The following is a 19,088-nucleotide window of genomic DNA, read 5'->3' as shown; positions in this document are numbered from 1 at the left end:
TGTGTGTGTGTGTGTTGCAGGCAAAAGTACAGTCGCCGTCAAGCACTAGCACGAATCCGTTCCTCAGTTCGCCGACCAATAACGCTAATCAGCCGATCGTGGACTTGTTCGGTGCAACATCAGCCGATGGCCAGGTACGTCTATATATGCCTTTCATTTGACAAGAAACACGATTCTATCTTCTCGAGGGCTAATCAATCGTAACAACAGGCATCCCAAAAGGCGTCGGATGATCTACTGCAGCTGGCGGGCAATCCATTCGCGAACATATTCGGAGGGCAACCGGCCGCAGCAACCGCCGGGCAGCCCGCTCAGATGCAGAACAACATGTGGATGACCAACGGTACTGGTGAGCACGAGCACTTAACAATCGATATTTAGTCTCAGTGATCATCGCTGCTTCTCTCGTCACCGCGCTTGTTTATGATATTTTTCTCCTCTCCCTCCCCCTTTTTTATTTTTTCGTTTTCTTTTCATTTTTCCGTTTTTCTTTTTTCTTTTAGGTTTCGCGGCAACTGCGCCACCAGCAAATAATAACTTTGTTACAGATAATAGTTTTTCCTCCGTATTCGGAAATCAAGATCAGCAATCCAGTAAGTGCTCCATTAAAAGCGAAAAGTAGACACAAAATGGGGGGGGAGGGGGATTATTATTATACGAGCTCATTTACACATACACACACACGAGATTGAGAAATTCCGTGCACTTTTGTTTTCTTTTTCTTGCCGTCTTTACTTGTCTCTCTTCCTCTTTCTATCGTAGAACTTTTGCGGTCATTTTTATGATACTTTTGCATCATACATCTTTTATTTTGTATACTTAGTTCTTGCCTGAGCCAATCACATGTACCGTTTAACGCTATGGGCAAAAATGTACCGGATGAAGCAGCGTTTATAACTGCAAAATTATTTTTTTGCTATCACATATAACAATAGTGATAATTAATCTACTTTATTTCTGCAATTTCTTTTCCTATTGTGTTTATTAAGCGGTAAGCGCTGGTTATTCGATACATTCTCCGAGGCAACTCTTGCCTGCATCGTTGACGCGCGACGTTATAAGGGAATGCAACCGAGCGCTACATTACGTTAACACTGTATTCGAATGTTTCTTTTCTCTCTCTCTCTCTCTCTCTCTCTCTCTCTCTCTTTCTCTCATTCTGGAATAAATATATGCCTGTCGATACTTACATTAATCGGTACTTACTTTGCTTCCTCGAGTGACATTAATCCGAATTTGTTCTTCATTTGTGTTCTTTTACTTGTACAATTGAATCCGTCAAATGTTGAAATGAAATGATACTTCGAAGATAATTGAAATAAAAAAAAAAACGATTTAATTTTGCAAACCATTATCTTCGTGATTCTAGATTTCACTGCCAACCTCTACGAATCAGCGTTCGCGGCAATTCTATGTTTCGGATAGTCGACCCACCCCCTAATTTCAGGCAGAGCGCCAGCGAGTGGATCTATAAGGTCAGTCCTGACAGTAAAAACGTGCGGTCAATGTGAAATTTACCCCGGAGGTCTCTGCCAAATGGGTCACTCCGGTGGAAAGAAGAGAGAGAGAAAAAGAGAGAGAAAGAGAGAGAGAGAAGGGGGGGGGGAGAGCGAAGGTTACCACGACAACGACGGAGATGTCGTGGAGCCATAAAAGTCGAAATGCTGCCCAACACGAGTGAACGTGTTCGAGACGTAGTGGCTCTAAGCGAATTACCTGAGATCCACACGTGGATCTCAAGGTGCACAGCCTTGAAAAGCTACGACGGCCGTGAGATCGATCGTCCGGCCGCACGATGGTTTCTCATGCGATCTTGAAACCAGTGTCAGCAAGAAGTCGCACAAATCACCTGTCGACTTCAAAATAAAAAAACGTCGCGATGTTATTTTATTAGTGATTTGTCTTCAGATGATTTTTACTATTTTATACAAGGTGTTTTATAAGTGATTATATATATAATCTATATCGATTTTAATCAAAATATGTTAACTAATATATACACACTGTGCAACATCGTAGCATTTAATAATTTATTTAATCGTGAATTCGTTGTTAATAATAATTTGTACTTTAAATTAATAATGTGACATAGTATGTTGTGATGTATCGTGATCACTTGCGCTCTAATTTTACATATTTGCTACTATTCAATAATTCACAATTTTATTTGCCAAGTCTATGATATGATAAAGAAAAGTTCTTTTATCAATATTCTTTTTAACGTTATTACTTTATATAATTGTACAATTTTATATTACATCGCAAGTAATATAAAATGAACATTATTGTTATTGTAGAACAGTTCTTTATTTTCATTAATAATAGCTCGATAAAATCAAGTTTATATCAAAACAAATTGTTCTATTGAATGGGTTAATTGTATTTGTTAAATAATTTCAATACCATGTTTTTTTAAATAAAAATTAATAGTTGCTATAAAATCAGTAAAAAACTCTAATTTCAAGTAAAAATCACTAATTTCATAATTAAAAACTTATTATATTCTGCTACTTATGCATGAAGCAGTTATATAAGCGAACCTTGTGGATTTATTTTAAGGAAATTAATTAGTCGGGTGCAACTTCAATATGATACACCCGTTGTTCGTTAATTAATTTTCTGTATATCGAATAATTTTTTCCGTTACTTTGATAAAGCGATGGAAAAGTTATTAATGGTGCAATGTAATTTTGCAATAATTTATTTTGTTGTATCATGAAAGTACGTTGCATCATCCCGATTTTCTTTGATTTTTGCAGCATTAAAAAAATCTTGAAAGCATTCACTTATACTTGCCCCCAGATGTTATTTCTCTGGTCGAGAGAGCCGACTCCGGATCCCAGAGCCGGTCCATGGTTCGCCTGGTTCGCGACGGCTGTTCTGCTGTGGCGTTGCCGACGTCGCATTACCCGGGCGATTTTGGCGATCTCGCCGCTGAGATTGCTGAAGAGACGCGTCGCCGGTCTAGCGATCAATCAGAAGACGATTCTGAAGCAACAGAAGAGACACAGCCTCGCTCAGCTGCACAAGCACAAGGCTGTCGGCATACGGCGAGCGAAGCGATTATGCACCGGCGACGGTCCGCATGTGTCCGGCAGTATGTCCATGTTACAGGGACAGATCCACTACAGAGTCACCAGGAGCGGCAGAATCTACGGGAAATACCCGAACAAGACCGCCATTCCAAACGGCATTCAAGAAAGTCATTGACATCGAGCTTTATCGAGAATTATCAAACTGTCACAGCCACTGTCTTTGTCCCTGTATAAATCTCGTGATCGTCATTGTCGTCGTGTCGTCGACATAATTTCACTCTTTGAAAAGGAAAGAGTCATTCAAATATATGATATACTTATATCCTTCTTCTTGATATAAATTCTTTATTATAAAAAATATGTTGTCCTTTTAAATATTGTTTATATAAAAGAACATATAAAAGAGTTTATAAAAATATGCATAATGACAATTTTTTTTGCACCTTTTAAGAATCGAATAGTTCTGGCAGAATTTACTGAATTCTTTTGTACATATTTTATGGGATCTGCAATATCAAATGTATTTGATTTGATTGTTTGCTATTTTTGTTATTGCATAATGTAATGCAGGAATTATTAGGACGCAAAAATATGTATTTTGCGCGAAATTAAATAATTACAGTTTCCCAATCGTTATTCAAGAGAGAGGCATTTTTCTCGATGCTCGAAGAAAACTTTATGTCCGTTTTTATGTCCTTGACATAATTCGGAATAAAGTACAAGACCTTAGAAATAGGTCATCATGCCACTTAGCATTTTGGATTTCCAGCTGTATTCATCTCTTTGTCGACGAACCACAAATCAATAAGAGCTGGCTGCGTTTAGGAAGCCTAGTGCGTTTATACAGAGCGTTTCAGCTTTTCCAAATCCTTCTTTCAATCACGGATATTTTAACAAGCCTAGAAATATTTTTGTTCTTAATCTCAAAGAATTAATAGTTTGAAATTTCTAGCAATTAAAAATTTACAAAATTTTAACAAAATAATATGTGATGACGTTTATATATTTCTTCTTTTCAGAATTTTTGGAATGAAATATTGCATGTTTTTATCACAATCCAATTTGTATATTAGGAAAAACATATAAATAAAACCAAATTTAAGGTTTACTTAAAAACACTTTCTCTTTGTTTACACTGTCAATTAACTTAAATCTAAAATTTTCTAATGAAAGTGAATGGCTTTCGTCCAATCGGAACGTCTAAAAACGTCTTTCCTTAAGCTGTCGCGCGAGCAGTGTATCACGGAAAAGCGCTCGTTGGCACAGCCCAAGTAACAATGAAATGCTGCAGAACTTTCGTATCAGAGATGTGCCAATTTGTGCGGCACAATGCCCGCGGTTTCAGAATGAGCAAACGTATGGAAACGTGTGTGTCGTCGAGCAGAATGGTACATAACTATGCCAAATTTAATCATTCATTAGCTGGGCTACGTCACTGACATCAAGACTGTGCTCATTACATGAACAACATGTTGTTGTTCTAGACAGCAAGATATTTGTAACATGATTCAATTGTTTTAAATTTTTTCAGACATACTATTTTTTCTTTATTTGTCTATGAAAATAAATTGTATCATTTCCTGATTTTCTAAATTTTAGATAAATATAGAAAATTTTTTTGCATTAATATATAATATATATTAGAAGTACATTGCAAAAATATATTATTTTCTAAATATATTTATCAAATTATCAATATGTCAGAATTTTGTCAAAGCAAAATTCTTTTATTTAATTAAATAACGCCATATCATTTTATATAAAAAATTCTTTATCATTATATTGATTTTTTTCTTTACGCTTTATATTAATAAATCGCGAATTACTGCTTTAAAATATTAAAATGTGAATGCAATGACTGTTTTGATATCTCGGTACACATTGGTGAAAAAAAATTCTTATTATTCATTCGAGTTTAATCAATAAGTGGGACACGTATGAATAGCAGACTGTTTTCGTTTCATAAAAAGTAGTTTATACATTCGAGTGTTCGCAAATTAACAATTCAAATTATACTAAAACGTAATACGTAAGTTTATTGCGAAGATGTCGGCGTTATAACATGCAAAGTTCCAGCTTTTCTATTTTTAAACAACTACTATTACGTGACATCGAATGAAATTCTGATGAACTGTCTAAAGACCCAATTTAAATTTCTATTTGGTATAATTAACGGTGAACGTAGTCTCATGAAAACGTCCAGCGATTTTCTGGCTTTAATCAAAAGGGCGCGAATAAATTACAAGGGGACTTCATCAACGTGTTTAATGACAGGCGATGGAAGGGCTCAACTTGTTCTGAATAGATAAATATTTAAATAAGATTAGCACTTTGTTTACTTGCGAAAAGAACTCCGACTTTTTAATAAAAAATTTTAAAGATCCCAAAATAAATCTTATTAAATAATTGTAGAGAAATGTTTGAAATGTTTTGGTACTTATTATTGTAATAATTCTATAATTCTAATAATAAATTAATTTAGATTTAAATATACATTTCTCCTTGCTCAAACTGATATTCAATTTCTTAATTATAACTATGAATAAGTTATACTACATATAATTATAGCGTTAAATTTTTACTATTAAATAATTGCAATTCAACATAATATCTGAAATTAATAGAATTGTTAATTATATATTTTTGTCATAGAATAAAGGGAATAAAATTTCATAGAATAAAGGGAATAAAATTTCATGTTGATGTTTTAGATTAACTAATCCTGACTGAATTTTGTAACATATATATATATTATTTAGACTATATTTATAAATAGAAGAAGAGGATTTAGTCAATTATAGCTAGCATAAACTGACTGTGATCGATGCGTAAGTCGCACCGATCGTCCAAGTTAACCAACTAACTTATCGATCCTCTGCCCATGTCTACATCATTCTACTTAAAATAGACATACATAATCGTGAAAATACGACATCGAAATCTCTATCACATTAACTGGTACCATAAAACAAAATAAAATGAATTATTTGATAACGACATACATTGCATAATTTGGATAATTTACAATCAAATACATAAATTTTAGATACAATCTGGTTTCCAATTACAATTCCAGTAGCAAGATTTTTAAGGTAAAAAATCCACGGGAAAAAATATACTAGTAAGTCTCACAATCAGACATTTTGTATTATAATTTAATTCCAGAAATCTGATAAATTCATAAATCTTTAAAACGCGGCAGAGCGGAAATGTCAAGGTGGCGAAGTCGCAGAACCCGAGGATCGATAAGGGGGCATTATGAGAGAGAGCATTTGGTCGAGAACAGTTCGGAGAATATCAATTCAATGATCGCACCGACTCTTTCCGCTCGTTTGACAACCCTGAAATCGCCGTGTTCTCGCGCGGCAAGAATGCGAGAGCGGATTCGCTCGTGACGACGACGTTCGCGCGGGGCATCGCGACGGCAGGGTCGCAGCCTCGAATGCGCCACGAAATGCCCGGGTGGGAAAGGGTGGATTGGGGGCGGCGCGCAAGCGTCGTCGCCGTCGTATCGACGCTTCGACGCCCGGGCCGAGGGAGAGAAACGGATTTCTCTGCCAGTAGTGGTAGAAGTCCCGGTCGGGGTCGAGCGAGAGTGCGGATATGTACGCGGGTGCATAGCAGTGTGCAAGAGTTTCTTTCGCGAATGCATCTCGAGTGCATCTCTTGGCAGAGAAAGCGAGAAAATCGTATGAGACGTTGAGACGACGACGTTGTTGTATAGGAAACAACGATTGAGAGCTAACGTTGACGACAGGCGTAGAGGACGACGAATTTATCGGCGTCTCGCGCGACCGTCGCTGCCAATTTGGCCGCAGAGAAGAGTGGCGCGAGAGGGTGGACGAGAGACTGTAAAAGATTGTGAGAGAGAGCGAGAGAGAGAGAGAGGCACCGGCAAGAGCTGCTGGTGCACACAATCAGGATGCGACCGAGGAGGTACGTGTGGCGTCGGTCGAATGTGATCAATGGTAGCAATAAACAGCATAGAATGCGGCGAACGTCCGAAATCTCTAGGATGCTGCCATGGACCACGATGGACCTTTGCTTTGCTCAGTCGTATCTCGAGATATTATAATTTGTGCAGGGTATTGTGTCACTGTATATTCAAATTCTTTGTCCGCCACGCTTCCAATTGATGAATTCGGAAGCCGCGAGTCGAAAAGGCAGGAAAATAGGGAACATTCAAATTTGGCTTCTATGTCTGACGTCCCTTCCAGCAATCGAATCCTTTGTGCTTCGAGCCACGAAAGAGAAACCTTGCGCAATCATATACGCAATCGGTTGGACTTATCTATTTCGTTAATGTTTCACGAAGATGCACACATCTTAGGACGTGTATAAAGTGTGTGAAACGTGTAGAGCTCTTAAAGTTTTCGATATTTTTTAGTTGAGCCTAATTCCATTATACGCTAACTCTCACACATCTTTCTCTTTTGTTCTCCGTTCCTAACGCAGTATCATGCTTCATTTTTCACTGATAATTCTGATTAATCAGCTAATATTAAATTCGATGTAATGCCCAGTAAGAAATGGCTTTCAATTCGACGTCGAATCAACGTCGAATTGACGTCGAAATCACCGTATCGACATCGATTCGACATCGAATTGGCGATCATTTCTCACTGGGTGAAACTTATAATAATGTTACGTAGCTGAATGAAATAATTTTAATTGATACTTTGGGTTAACTAATGTAAAATCCGAAAACTGAAATATTATGCAAAAATATTCTTATATCAGTGTCGCTGCAATCATTTTTTTAAATTACTTTTGGTCCTTTTTGAGTTGTTGCAAAATTGCTGTGCAAAAAGCTGCAGCTGATAAACGCGCACACAGATAACCATTAAATTTTCACGTCGCGAGCCAAGCACGCGGCTGTATCGCCCTGAAAATCTACGATGTGCATTGACTCGCGCGCGTCCGCCGCTCGTGGATCACCTCTTATCACGACACATGCGCATGGTTGGGCAAATATTCGGTTAACTAAACAAAAGGGAGTAGCTTGCTCGGACATGGCTTCGGTTGTTCGTCACCGTGCATTTCTGATATGAGAGCGTTCTCGCTCCGGCGATAATTGAAGAGCCCCGCCGCCGGGAAAAGCGTTGCTCCATGTTTTCTTTTTTGTCAGCCGCAATGAGACCACGCCGTTGATTGCCGTCGGCATATGAGAATAGATAAAAATAGCAGAGGTTCGAACCCGCGAGGCTGTGTTTGACTCAACCCTTTCATCCCTCGTGTAATCTCGCGTGCTATTAAATATTGGGAATTTAATTAAATTAGAGCGAATTAAACTAATGACTGAGTTAGAGATTTCATTGAATTAAATTAACTGTATCAGGTTTGAATTCTTGTTCATCAAGAGAAAGGTCTGAACTTTTAATAGATTATTAGCTGGATAATTTACAGATAATTTATAGATAATTTAGGAATTCTTTCAGAAACTAAATTATCTATAAATTTCTGGATCGGTTCCAAGATTCTCTAGAATTTTCACAAACAAAATGATTAAAAATAATAATTTTTATTCCTTTTACCGTTTATTGGAACATACATTATACATATTGCTTTCTTCCGTTTTAAAGTTTGTGTGTAAAAATGAGTGAAAAATGGCAAAATTAAACGTAAATTATAAAAAAAAATAATTTAAAGTTAAATAGATACAAAATAAATCCTGAAAGAAAGTGAAACTGTTAAAATCTTTCCTAGTTTAAATATTCAATGTCATGATATGTTCGATAAAAAAACTAATGGATATATAATTATATACGGCGATTAAGCATGATAAAATCTTGTTGATAGTATGTCAAAGAACTATATGTGTAAATACAAAGATGAACTATGATTATTGACATAATAGGATTTATATAATTTTGATAAAATGAATCAAGATTGTAATTGTACAATTTTGAAATTAATAAATTAAATGGTAATTTTTATATAGTATTTCGTTAATGTAATTTAATTATAATCTTCTTAATCTTTTGCAATTAGAATAAATATTTAATTCTTATTAAAATGATTTTTTTTAAACAAATTAGTTATCAATGTAATAACATAATGTAAATATTAATTTATTTCTGACATAGGAATCAAATTACCAATAACAAAAATTATCATACAAATAATTGCTATCAATTTAGTATATTGCCGCGTTCTTTATTTATATATATAAAATTATGTATATGTATAATATATATAATTTATATGTATATAATTATATATAAATTTAATTATAATTGCATGAAAGGTTGAACAATAATTTTTATCATTTTATAAAGATAATATTGATATTTTATACAAGGAAATGACGCCGAAATAGTTCAAATCGCCGTCTGACATTTCTCTTGCAATTTTCCGTCTTAAACGGCAAATATTACATATGTAAGTTTGTCTTCAATCATGCCACGCAAGAAATAATATAGGTAGATACACATAACCGTTTTGCCGTAGATTCTGTGTCCTGAAATGACCAAGTGCCCTTTCAACTGCTTTGATCGTTTAATCAATCTAAAGTCGATTTTACCCTAGCAAAAAGGTTATATAAGAGAGGCCATCGTATAAATTTTTTACTTTTATCATTATATTTAGAAGCTTGGTAAATAAATTTAAAATCAAAATTATGTTTAAACAAATTTTACTTATTTTTAATTATGACTAAAACTAAATCAAACAATATTAGTTTTTTAACGTATATTTATTAAGATACCATCTTAAGAAAAATCAATAATATTAGGAAAAAAATAGTTAAATAATATTTATCAGGAATTTTGTTATGATTCAAGAAAAGAACGATATTGTAAAGTAATTTAAAAGCTTAATAAAGCCGTAACCATGTTGATTGACGTATTTTGACGTATTGATGTGTTTTTGATCGACATATTCGAGCTTCCGTTATTCCGTACTATTAAAAAATTTTGATTGTAGTAATAAATCGAAAGTAAAATTACTTTTTTTTACATAACAATACTTGACGATTAAAGACTTACTAAAGACTTACTAAATAAATTAACGATATAAATAATTAATTTTACTTTTTATAGATATTTTATTTTATTTTTTTATAGACATCAACCATATTCTTAATACGGTTAATATAATATGTGCAACATATTACATTCTACTATTCTAAGCTATTTCTTAAATTGTGCAACAAGCGAAATTGTTTTCTCCGCCGCGTTTTTCGCAATCAATATGTTATCGCCAGCGAATGAAAACTGCGGTTATTTTGCATTCTGACAATCTGGTTGATTAACATTTGCGTCATATCTTTTTTACGTTTGATAAAAGAGGAACAAAGTGGGAAAATCGGTGGCGGAGTCATGGGTTAGCGAAAATATCGACGATCAGTTGTGACGATGGTGAAAGCACAGCGAGCGTAATTACTCAAGTCGTAACATATTTAAGGCTTCATTAAGCTGCCTTTTATGTAACAAAATAGAGTTTTCTACAAGGGAATACTGACGCACGCTGAACGCAATTTTTTTGTATTGTGTTCCACTGTAAAAATCAGTTCACATATTTTCAGTGTTTAATGTTCCACTGACAAAACTGGTGCAAAAAAATTACAATGAATTCAGCTTTAACTCCATCGTCTTTAGAGACGGTGGAAGACCAGTGTAAATTGAAATGGAGGTTGTGTTTATACTTTAAGGTATGATATTACGTTAAAATATGATATTCCATTATTTCAACAACGATATTATTTTTAGTTTTAACGTGTCTAATAATTATTGCGTAATGACATTGACGTTTTGACGTTCAGAAAATTTAAAATTTTTGAAAATTAAATTAATAAATCAATAAATCAGAATATTATTGTAAAATAAACAATTTAAAGTTTGTGTGGTTTATTTGTTTTTACTATTAGACTACCGTGACAATACAGAATAACTGGTGTTTCACTTGAACCGCAGTAAATCTGCACTAAGAGCAGCTTTCATCGAAATCTAACACGTATACTATTCTGCGAAACTATCGAAATCTAACACGTATACTGTCCTGCGACAGTTTTCCCATCATTAGAAAACGTTAAAAGCCTGGATCATCGCGTGTCGGCGCTTATAACGTTTTACTTATAATTAAGCAAGCATTATAAACGATAATTGCGACATGTATCGATCTTCGAGTTGATTACGTCGCTTTCACGTGGGCAAACGCCTACGCATCGGTTAGAGTTGCAGCTTGGTTTTGAATTGTTGCTGGTTGCGAGTTGCGAGTCTGCTGAAAGGCCAATCCAATAGAAAGCTCGATGTAATGCCCGAGAAATGTCCGGTCGAAGATTCGAACTCGACGTCGAGTTTATCTCTGAGATTAATACCGAATCACATTTTCGACATTCTTTATACTTTATACTCTTTATAGCAATTGATCAACTGAAAAACAATGGATACTATTATTATTGAAATATTTTTTAATTAGCAATTATATAATTCTATACTCTTCTAAACAATATAAATACTAAAAAAAAATTAAAGAAAAAAATCGTGTAATTATTCAATTAAAAAAATTCTTATTATTCAAACACAAATTTTTAAATCTGTTTAGCAGTAGACCTGGAACAATTCAAATAATTATACAATTTCCAAAGATTTGTGCGAGATACAAAAATAAATGTTAAATAAGTTATGTATTATTAGTATGTTAAATATTACCATTGTATAAAAATATTTATATAGAAGAGTTATATGAATTATTCACATGACAGTATAAATATTTAAATATGTAATACCCAAGTGTAAATTATACTTTTTAAAGATCTATGTATATTCAGAAAACAAAAAAAAATATATCTTATATCTTATTTTTGATACAAAAATTATATTTAATCTTTTATTTCATATAAGCTAAAAGAATTTCATTTTTTCGGACTATATTATAAACATTACAATGCTGCAGAGTCATGCAATTCATTATTATTACATATTATACTCGACAAATGTTAAAAAGTACCTTTATAAAATAATTGCTTTAAACGTGATGTTTTCCAGATAAAAATGCAATAAGCTTATGACTGTTTTATTATAAATACACAATTATATATATATATATCGTTTCTGTTTTATGTCGTCGATGGCGTCACGTGGCAGTGTCACCATGTCATGCATAAAATGTGAAAGATCCACTTTAATTCGGGAAACACAACAGACGGCACGGTGCTACACGATACACCCCTCCATTCACGATCGACTCAGCTAAATTATGAATGGCGGTCGATACTTAGGAAGGGAAACTGTCGTGCGGGTAGTCTGCGGGGTGTTCCCACAAGGGAAGAATTACGTGGCTTTCGCGAGAAAATAAAAAGGAAGGAAAGAGTCTCTGGCGGCGGCGTGTGTATTATCGACACGAACGATCCAGAAACCTGTCCCATACGTTCGTTCTATACCGTTATCCAACCGATCTACCCTTTGGAATGCAATTTTCCTGTGTAACCTCTCCTGTCCCCGTCCACCACCTCTAAAATCGAACTGGACTGACACACTGACCTCAAACTTGAAGATGAACGGCACGCGTGACGGTCTTAATTTAGAAATTTTCATTATTCTTCCGTTCACCTATACACACACATACTTAGAGAAACAGCGCGCAGCGTTTTTCTTAAACATAAGTTAATCAAAGTAATTTTTTAAAATAATTAATAAATTATTTTTTCTGTAAAATCGTTTTTTGAAAGTCAAGATTAAATTAAGTTTTTATTCAAGTGTCAAAATTTAATAATTAATAATATTGCACAATATTTATATTAATAAGTCTGTATATACATTTTATCGACTTTACAATTAGTCAATATTTGTTAGATTATTATACTGATTTTTTTCTATCACGCCAATTTGCGTACGTATAATAAATCAGTTGATTAATTGTTTTCAAATTCGAAAATTGTTTCTGCAAAGGCTGCATATATATATATATTCAATTATATACAATAAATTTACAAGATAAACTTAAAAATAATAATAATTTATAAGATTGATAATTGCAATGAAATGCGCATACAAATTAATTCTTTTAAATTTACAGTGATACGGTTACATCGATTGCATATCAAGATCCTCGAAGACACAACTTCAGTATCAAGGATTCATTTGCCTAAGGACTTCAAATTACTCCTTTCCCTAAGGGTGCGAAGTAGCCTTAGGAACGTACGTGACAAAGAAGACGCAGTAGCCGAAAGTGTAAGAACTACCTAGGAAGGTCCAGTACCTGGCAGCGGAAAGATCGCGAAAAGGGTGAAGGGTACAAGCATCTAAGGGCGGGTGGGGGGGATGCAGCTCGAAAGGGTGGCGGCATGGAGGAGCACTCGTTGGAGGCTCTCATGCAGGCGGGCCTTATCTTCGTGGTCGCCGTCGCCATCATCATCTCGAATCTTCTCATCATCGTCACCTACCTCAACTTCCGCGGTAAGACGGGATTCTTTGCATTCGCAAAAACATTGCATATTTCAAAATTATATTCATACGATCGATTTCAATTGTCATTTATTGTTAGACGATCACGCACTCAACATTCCAGCGTTCTCGTTTCTCCTTGCGTACATTTTCATGCTATATATTTTCTTTTTTGAAAGTCAACAAGCAGGATAACTTTATTATTAACGAAATGAATTATGAACTTCACATCAGTTAATAACCTAGGGCTCACAGAGTTCAAAAAGAATTCATTCGTATATTCAGTCATTATCAATTCTGAGTTCAATTTCAGGTATGAAAAGAATTCATGAATCTTATGTTTCCTCTCTCTACTTTTGATTATTATACTTTAGACGTTATATATTCGAATCAAATTTTAGATTTTCAGAATTCTGGAACTTAATGTTTCAATATTTGAGTATTTTAGAACTTGAGTATTTAAAAATTAATTAGTTATTAATCATACCAATCTATGTCAATAGAAAGCAAAATAAACGTAACAAACTTGTTCCAGTGAACGAATAGATGATAATCACGGATTACATTAAGAATATTTTATTTACAGGTCCCTCCGAGGTGATAAACTACTACTTGCTATCACTCGCCTCGGCAGATCTTCTGTGTGGTGTGTTAGTGGTTCCGCTCTCGGTGTATCCAGCATTGGTTCGAAGATGGGTCTACGGAGACATCGTTTGCCGACTCGTCGGTTACTTGGAAGTTACACTTTGGGCGGTATCAGTATATACCTTCATGTGGATCTCCGTGGATCGCTATCTGGCTATCAGGTAAATTATAATCTAGATATAATAATTATTAATTATAACAGATGAATCATAATTATATCACTTATCCTGACAATAGCAATACATCGCTATTATATTAACATAATATGTTAAAACAAAAATCTTATTATATTTGTTCTATTTTTTTGCTACATATTTTTACTTTTGTTATATTATATATTAAACATCCCTAAAATATACATTATTATTTTTAATTGTAACAGACTTGTATTATAATAAAATGTCACATTTGAGATTTGGCTTCCGCAAGTCGCTTCTCACAGGCGACTTCAATAATATTGGAACTTCTAATTAATTCCTAATTTGTGACTTTCGCAGGAAACCGTTGAGATACGAGACAGTACAGACGAAAACCCGATGTCAGTGCTGGATGGTCTTCACGTGGATCAGCGTGGCGATGATGTGCTGCCCGCCTTTACTCGGCTTCAACAAGCCGATCTTCGACCGCGAGGCCTTTATCTGTATGCTCGATTGGGGCAACATGGCCGCATATACCATCACGCTGTCCATCCTCGTGTTGGGGCCGTCAGTCATCACCATCGTCTACACGTACTTCTACATATTCTCCATGATGAGGCGACTGAAGTCCGGCGTTCTAATCCACGACAAGGAGTACGCTACTGCGTTATCGGAAAATCTGAGCAACCCGAGTCACATCATGTCCTTCGTCCTAGTGATGGCTTTCTGGATATCATGGGCGCCGTATGCCGGATTAAGGATATATGCAGTCGTTAACGGACCTCCTCAGGTAATCATATTTTTGCCAAATATTTTTGCATATTTTTTTTCTAAAAATTAAGATTTGGAAAAGCAATTTGATCTTATTAAGCATAATATTAGCATAATTTACAACATACTTTACACTAATTAACTAATTTAATATAATTGATTTTTGTAAATTTAATAATATTAAATAATATTTTTTATAAATGAATACGCTCGCAAAGTAATAAAAATTAATTCAGAATCAATTAGAAAATCGAAGTTGTCTAATATAGTTTTAAGCGCAATTTAAATTGACAACACCATGTAAACTTATATATGTTTGATGGGCATTTGAAAATTAATCAGCTGATTAATAAAATAGCTATTTCTAATTTTAGTGCAAGAATAATACAATTTACAAATACTTTTGATGAGGGATAAGTATAACAGTTCCTGGTTGTTAGAAAAGTTACTTTCCTGAAAACGTTGGTGTTGAGACGACTGTAATAACACTCACTTGACATTGATATGATTTAAAAATAACTTTGAACTTTGTGAAAAGAGATATTGAAAATGAGACGATTAAAAATGTAGGTCGGCACGTTGTAAAGCAAAGTAGGTTAATAGAGTATGCTTGCTAGTAAAGCTTTAAGAAGTTCGCATGTACGGGTATACTTCGTGTGACATTTCTATGGAGAAGAGAGAAGATACGGAATATGAAATTTAATACACTTAAAATAAAATTTCTTTCTTTCTCGTTTTTTAATTTTCATTAACAAAAATTAATTATATGCATAAAAAAGAATTCATTTTTATTTGCGTTTTTTTTTCAAATGCATAATAATCACTAAATGCATAATAATCACTGGCTTCAAGAACGCTTAACAAAATGCAAAAAATAACAATTAGAATTTCAGCTTCGAATTGTGAGAAAAATTAATTAAAGCATGAGTTTTGATCGTAAATTATGAAAAGAGATCCATTTGTAAATATCTGTTAGTGTCTCTAATTTGGTTCTATTTTACCTCAACCGTAGGTGCCGTTTTTACACTTTGCCGTGGTGTGGCTGGGAGTCACAAACAGCTTTTGGAAAGCGGTTGTGCTCAGCACACTAAGCCCCCAGTTCCGGTTGGCCGTGCGAGTGCTCTGTCTCACCATATGCTGTCGGCACAGGCGACTTCCGCCGGAACTCCTCGGCCTTGACGACGATGACTAACGTCACATCGACTACGTCTACAAGCAGAAGCGCTTACATTGCGTTCTGTTCTATCCGCGACGCGTTCTTAAGAAGTCGCTTTCACCTCTATTCAAGGATCGTCCTCGCATCTTTGGCACCACTCGCAAGACGGTTCCTTAAAACTTCGCGCTCTGACACACACGGGAACGAATAATGATCGCAGTTTATAATTAAATATATCGATATTGGCTCTCAATTTTGTTAAAGTAAAGTAAATGATTTAAATAGAAATGAAAAGAGTACATTTAGTGGCAAATGAACGTTATGAGATATTAAGAAAGATTTGGAAATATAAAAGCAGTTGTAAGCGTGAAAATGAAATTTTTGGACTTTAAAGCGGATAAAAAACATACAGTTCTGAATTTTGTTTTAATTATAAAACGTTAATATTTTTTCAAACACAGAAATTTGTATGTGTATTATCTGTACTAATTGCAATTCATATATTGATGTAAGTGTAAATTTATGTAATATATTATATTTTTTCGAAAGAGAATGTCTTTCTGTGTAAAATTGTATCCGTTTGTGAAAAAAGTTTTACAAAACACTAAGAAGAATCTAAGGTACAAAAGAGCAAATTTCCCAAACTTTGAAGAAAAAATGAAAAGAAAATTTGGAATGTTTTATTGATAACTCGCACTATCTTGCTCATTGCAATATAAATAGCAACAATACCGCAAAAGTAGTTAAATGTTCTTTACTAAAACTATTATATTAAATTAAGTCTCGTATCTCAGATGACATAGACAGCTTAAATATTTACCTAGATTGAACATTATGAAATATTGAATAATCAAAATTACAATTAATATTTAGCTTGTTCAATTTTTGAAATAAAAATCAACATCACGACGGCCCATTTATATGAGGAGAAAAAAAGTAACGCGAAGTAGTGCGAAAAAAAATGCGAGTGGTGCAACGAGCTTTGCGAAAATCTTTTGCCGGCGGAATTCGGCGACTCCGCCGACGCGCGTCCATTTCTCTAAAGTAATCTTCGCTTCGCTCAAACACGCTAAAGTCCGTTAATTAGAACCCCGTTAATCGGGACGACTTTCTGCGCCGTATACGAAGATAAAACGGGGAATATCGTTCTACGGTATTTGAAACTAATCGTCGCCTAGTTTACGTCGTAAGATCACGCTCAATAAATGTCGTAGCAAATTATGAGAGAATCGTGAGTTTACTAATGACTGTCGCGCAAGCAGGTTACGCAGATCCAATCGTAAAATTGAAATCCATTAAACTAAACGACGCTGGAACATGCATATGCGGGGAGAGAAATTTAGTCAATTAACGGAGATGCCTCTATGAATGTGACGCGTCGTCGGCGACGGGTTTTGCGTCGTCGAAGTGTCGTCGTGCCCGTAGAATACCCTCGATAAAACATAAATCGAGGGTGCCGAGCGTGCAAACGTTACGCTTTTTTAATGCGCTTCCTAGCCGCCGGCTTTCTATTATACGCTCTTTCCCTTTCTCGTCGAAAAGCTTACAAAACAAATAATAAATAATAAAAAAAAAAAATCAAGGAATCGTCTGCAATATCGATTAATTCGCTTATCTCTTTTCTTATTGTTAGTATCTTACTTTGATACTAACAAAGTATAGTCATAAATTACAATAAAATTATTAATAAAATGGTATAGTTTATGTGACTACTTGACTTACAGATATTTAAAAATATTAACAAATAAAAATATTAACAACACGTTCGTAACAAAAGGCATAACCGTGAGTTTGCCAACTTATACGAACAAAAAGTTGATAAATTGCGTGCAAGATTTTAAATGTTGCTCGACAATTTTTATGAATCTCGAATAATTTTTTTCCGCTTATCGAGACTCGCTTTGCCGTAATGTGTTAGTGAGAATCGATCAATCAATTATTCGAATGACGGGGGGCTTTTCGACAAGAAAGAAAAGATGTGTCTCTTCAAGATCTAGGCTGGGCTCTCGTTGGCTTTCTTGACGAACTGTATTAACAAAATACCCTCCCCAATGGAAATCAAAATATTGTCGTTTAAACTTAATTCTTAATTTAGATCACGCGCTAGTTTTGCGGGCATTCTAACTCGGCGCCCGACTGTAAGCTTTATTACTAATCTTGTACTAAATGATATTTACGAAATCGGCTAAATAGCAAAACTTTTTTTGCATGCGAGCGTAAACTATTGCGTCCAATTTTCGCACGTCTACGTGAACCATGACAACTCGAGGCGCAATTTCGAATGTGTTTTAGACAACTTACGTACAATCCAACCAAAGTTGAAACTGGGATCGATATTCGAGAGGAAAGCGGATAAAAAGAAGACATATCGGTGATAAGAAAAAACTCGGTTTCGCAAAATACTTCAACGAAAAAGGAAAAACTTTTCGATTGCTTAAACTTACAATTAGACGTAACGCAATCAGTAAGTGTTAATGCAAGACACAGACTACTGGTTTAATTTACTTTAATTTAAACAAATAATTATATATATTTATTATATCAAGACGTATAGAAATATACGCCAAACATTTATTTAGAATTATAGAGATTCTGTTGATATACATTCCTGACAAAAAATGGTAAAAAGTAACGCAGTATTCGATCATTCTTGTAATAAAGAATGTAAATGTAATACTAACACCAAAATCAGAAAAAGACTTTTATATATGTTTATTTAAAATAATTATATTACTCATTAAACTAAACAATAAAACTGAATACGACAGTTAGAAAATAGAAATTTTTGACATTGAGTAAAAAGATTTGTGTCTGTGTTTTATAAGAAATTATTGGGTTCCGACACAAGAAGAATTAGCGAACGTGAACAGATTTGTGGCGCCTATTACGAATAGCACAGCTAGAGTTAGGCGTTAACTGAACTGCCACGTATCGTCTAAAAATGAAAAGCGTACAATGA

At 34.5% G+C, this 19,088-nt stretch overlaps 2 protein-coding genes across 5 annotated transcripts in view; both read left to right on the top strand.

The window, feature by feature from the left end:
• The window catches only part of LOC105452580, a 5,538-nt gene extending 2,145 nt beyond the window's left edge, over nucleotides 1–3,393 (top strand). For 2 of the 3 annotated variants that reach the window (XM_011693827.1, XM_011693825.1), the window contains one exon: nucleotides 2,803–3,393. In XM_011693827.1, coding sequence (XP_011692129.1) covers nucleotides 2,803–3,210 — 408 coding nt within the window. In that variant the 3' untranslated portion in view covers nucleotides 3,211–3,393. Of the gene's footprint in view, nucleotides 1–1,370; nucleotides 1,476–2,802 lie in introns of those variants that run through there. The other variant, XM_011693826.1, reaches the window with a different exon arrangement.
• Nucleotides 3,394–6,597: 3,204 nt separating this feature from the next.
• Nucleotides 6,598–18,748, top strand: LOC105452579 (probable G-protein coupled receptor 52). Of its 2 annotated transcripts, none has more exons than XM_011693824.1 (5): nucleotides 6,598–6,971; nucleotides 13,053–13,432; nucleotides 14,007–14,226; nucleotides 14,563–14,992; nucleotides 15,986–18,748. In XM_011693824.1, exons 2-5 carry the CDS (start codon nucleotides 13,321–13,323, stop codon nucleotides 16,163–16,165), a joined length of 942 nt encoding a protein of 313 aa, XP_011692126.1. In that variant the 5' UTR covers nucleotides 6,598–6,971; nucleotides 13,053–13,320; the 3' UTR covers nucleotides 16,166–18,748. The 2 variants fall into 2 exon arrangements, with proteins under 2 accessions (XP_011692126.1, XP_011692123.1); XM_011693821.1 differs by lacking the exon at nucleotides 6,598–6,971 and adding an exon at nucleotides 10,015–10,686.
• Nucleotides 18,749–19,088: the final 340 nt, after the last annotated feature.

The sequence above is a fragment of the Wasmannia auropunctata genome, unplaced genomic scaffold, assembly GCF_000956235.1.
Source record: "Wasmannia auropunctata unplaced genomic scaffold, wasmannia.A_1.0 LD336029.1, whole genome shotgun sequence".
Lineage (NCBI taxonomy): Eukaryota > Metazoa > Arthropoda > Insecta > Hymenoptera > Formicidae > Wasmannia > Wasmannia auropunctata.
The sequence above is the reverse complement of the archived record's forward strand: the minus strand, read 5'-3'. Positions and strand labels throughout refer to the sequence as shown.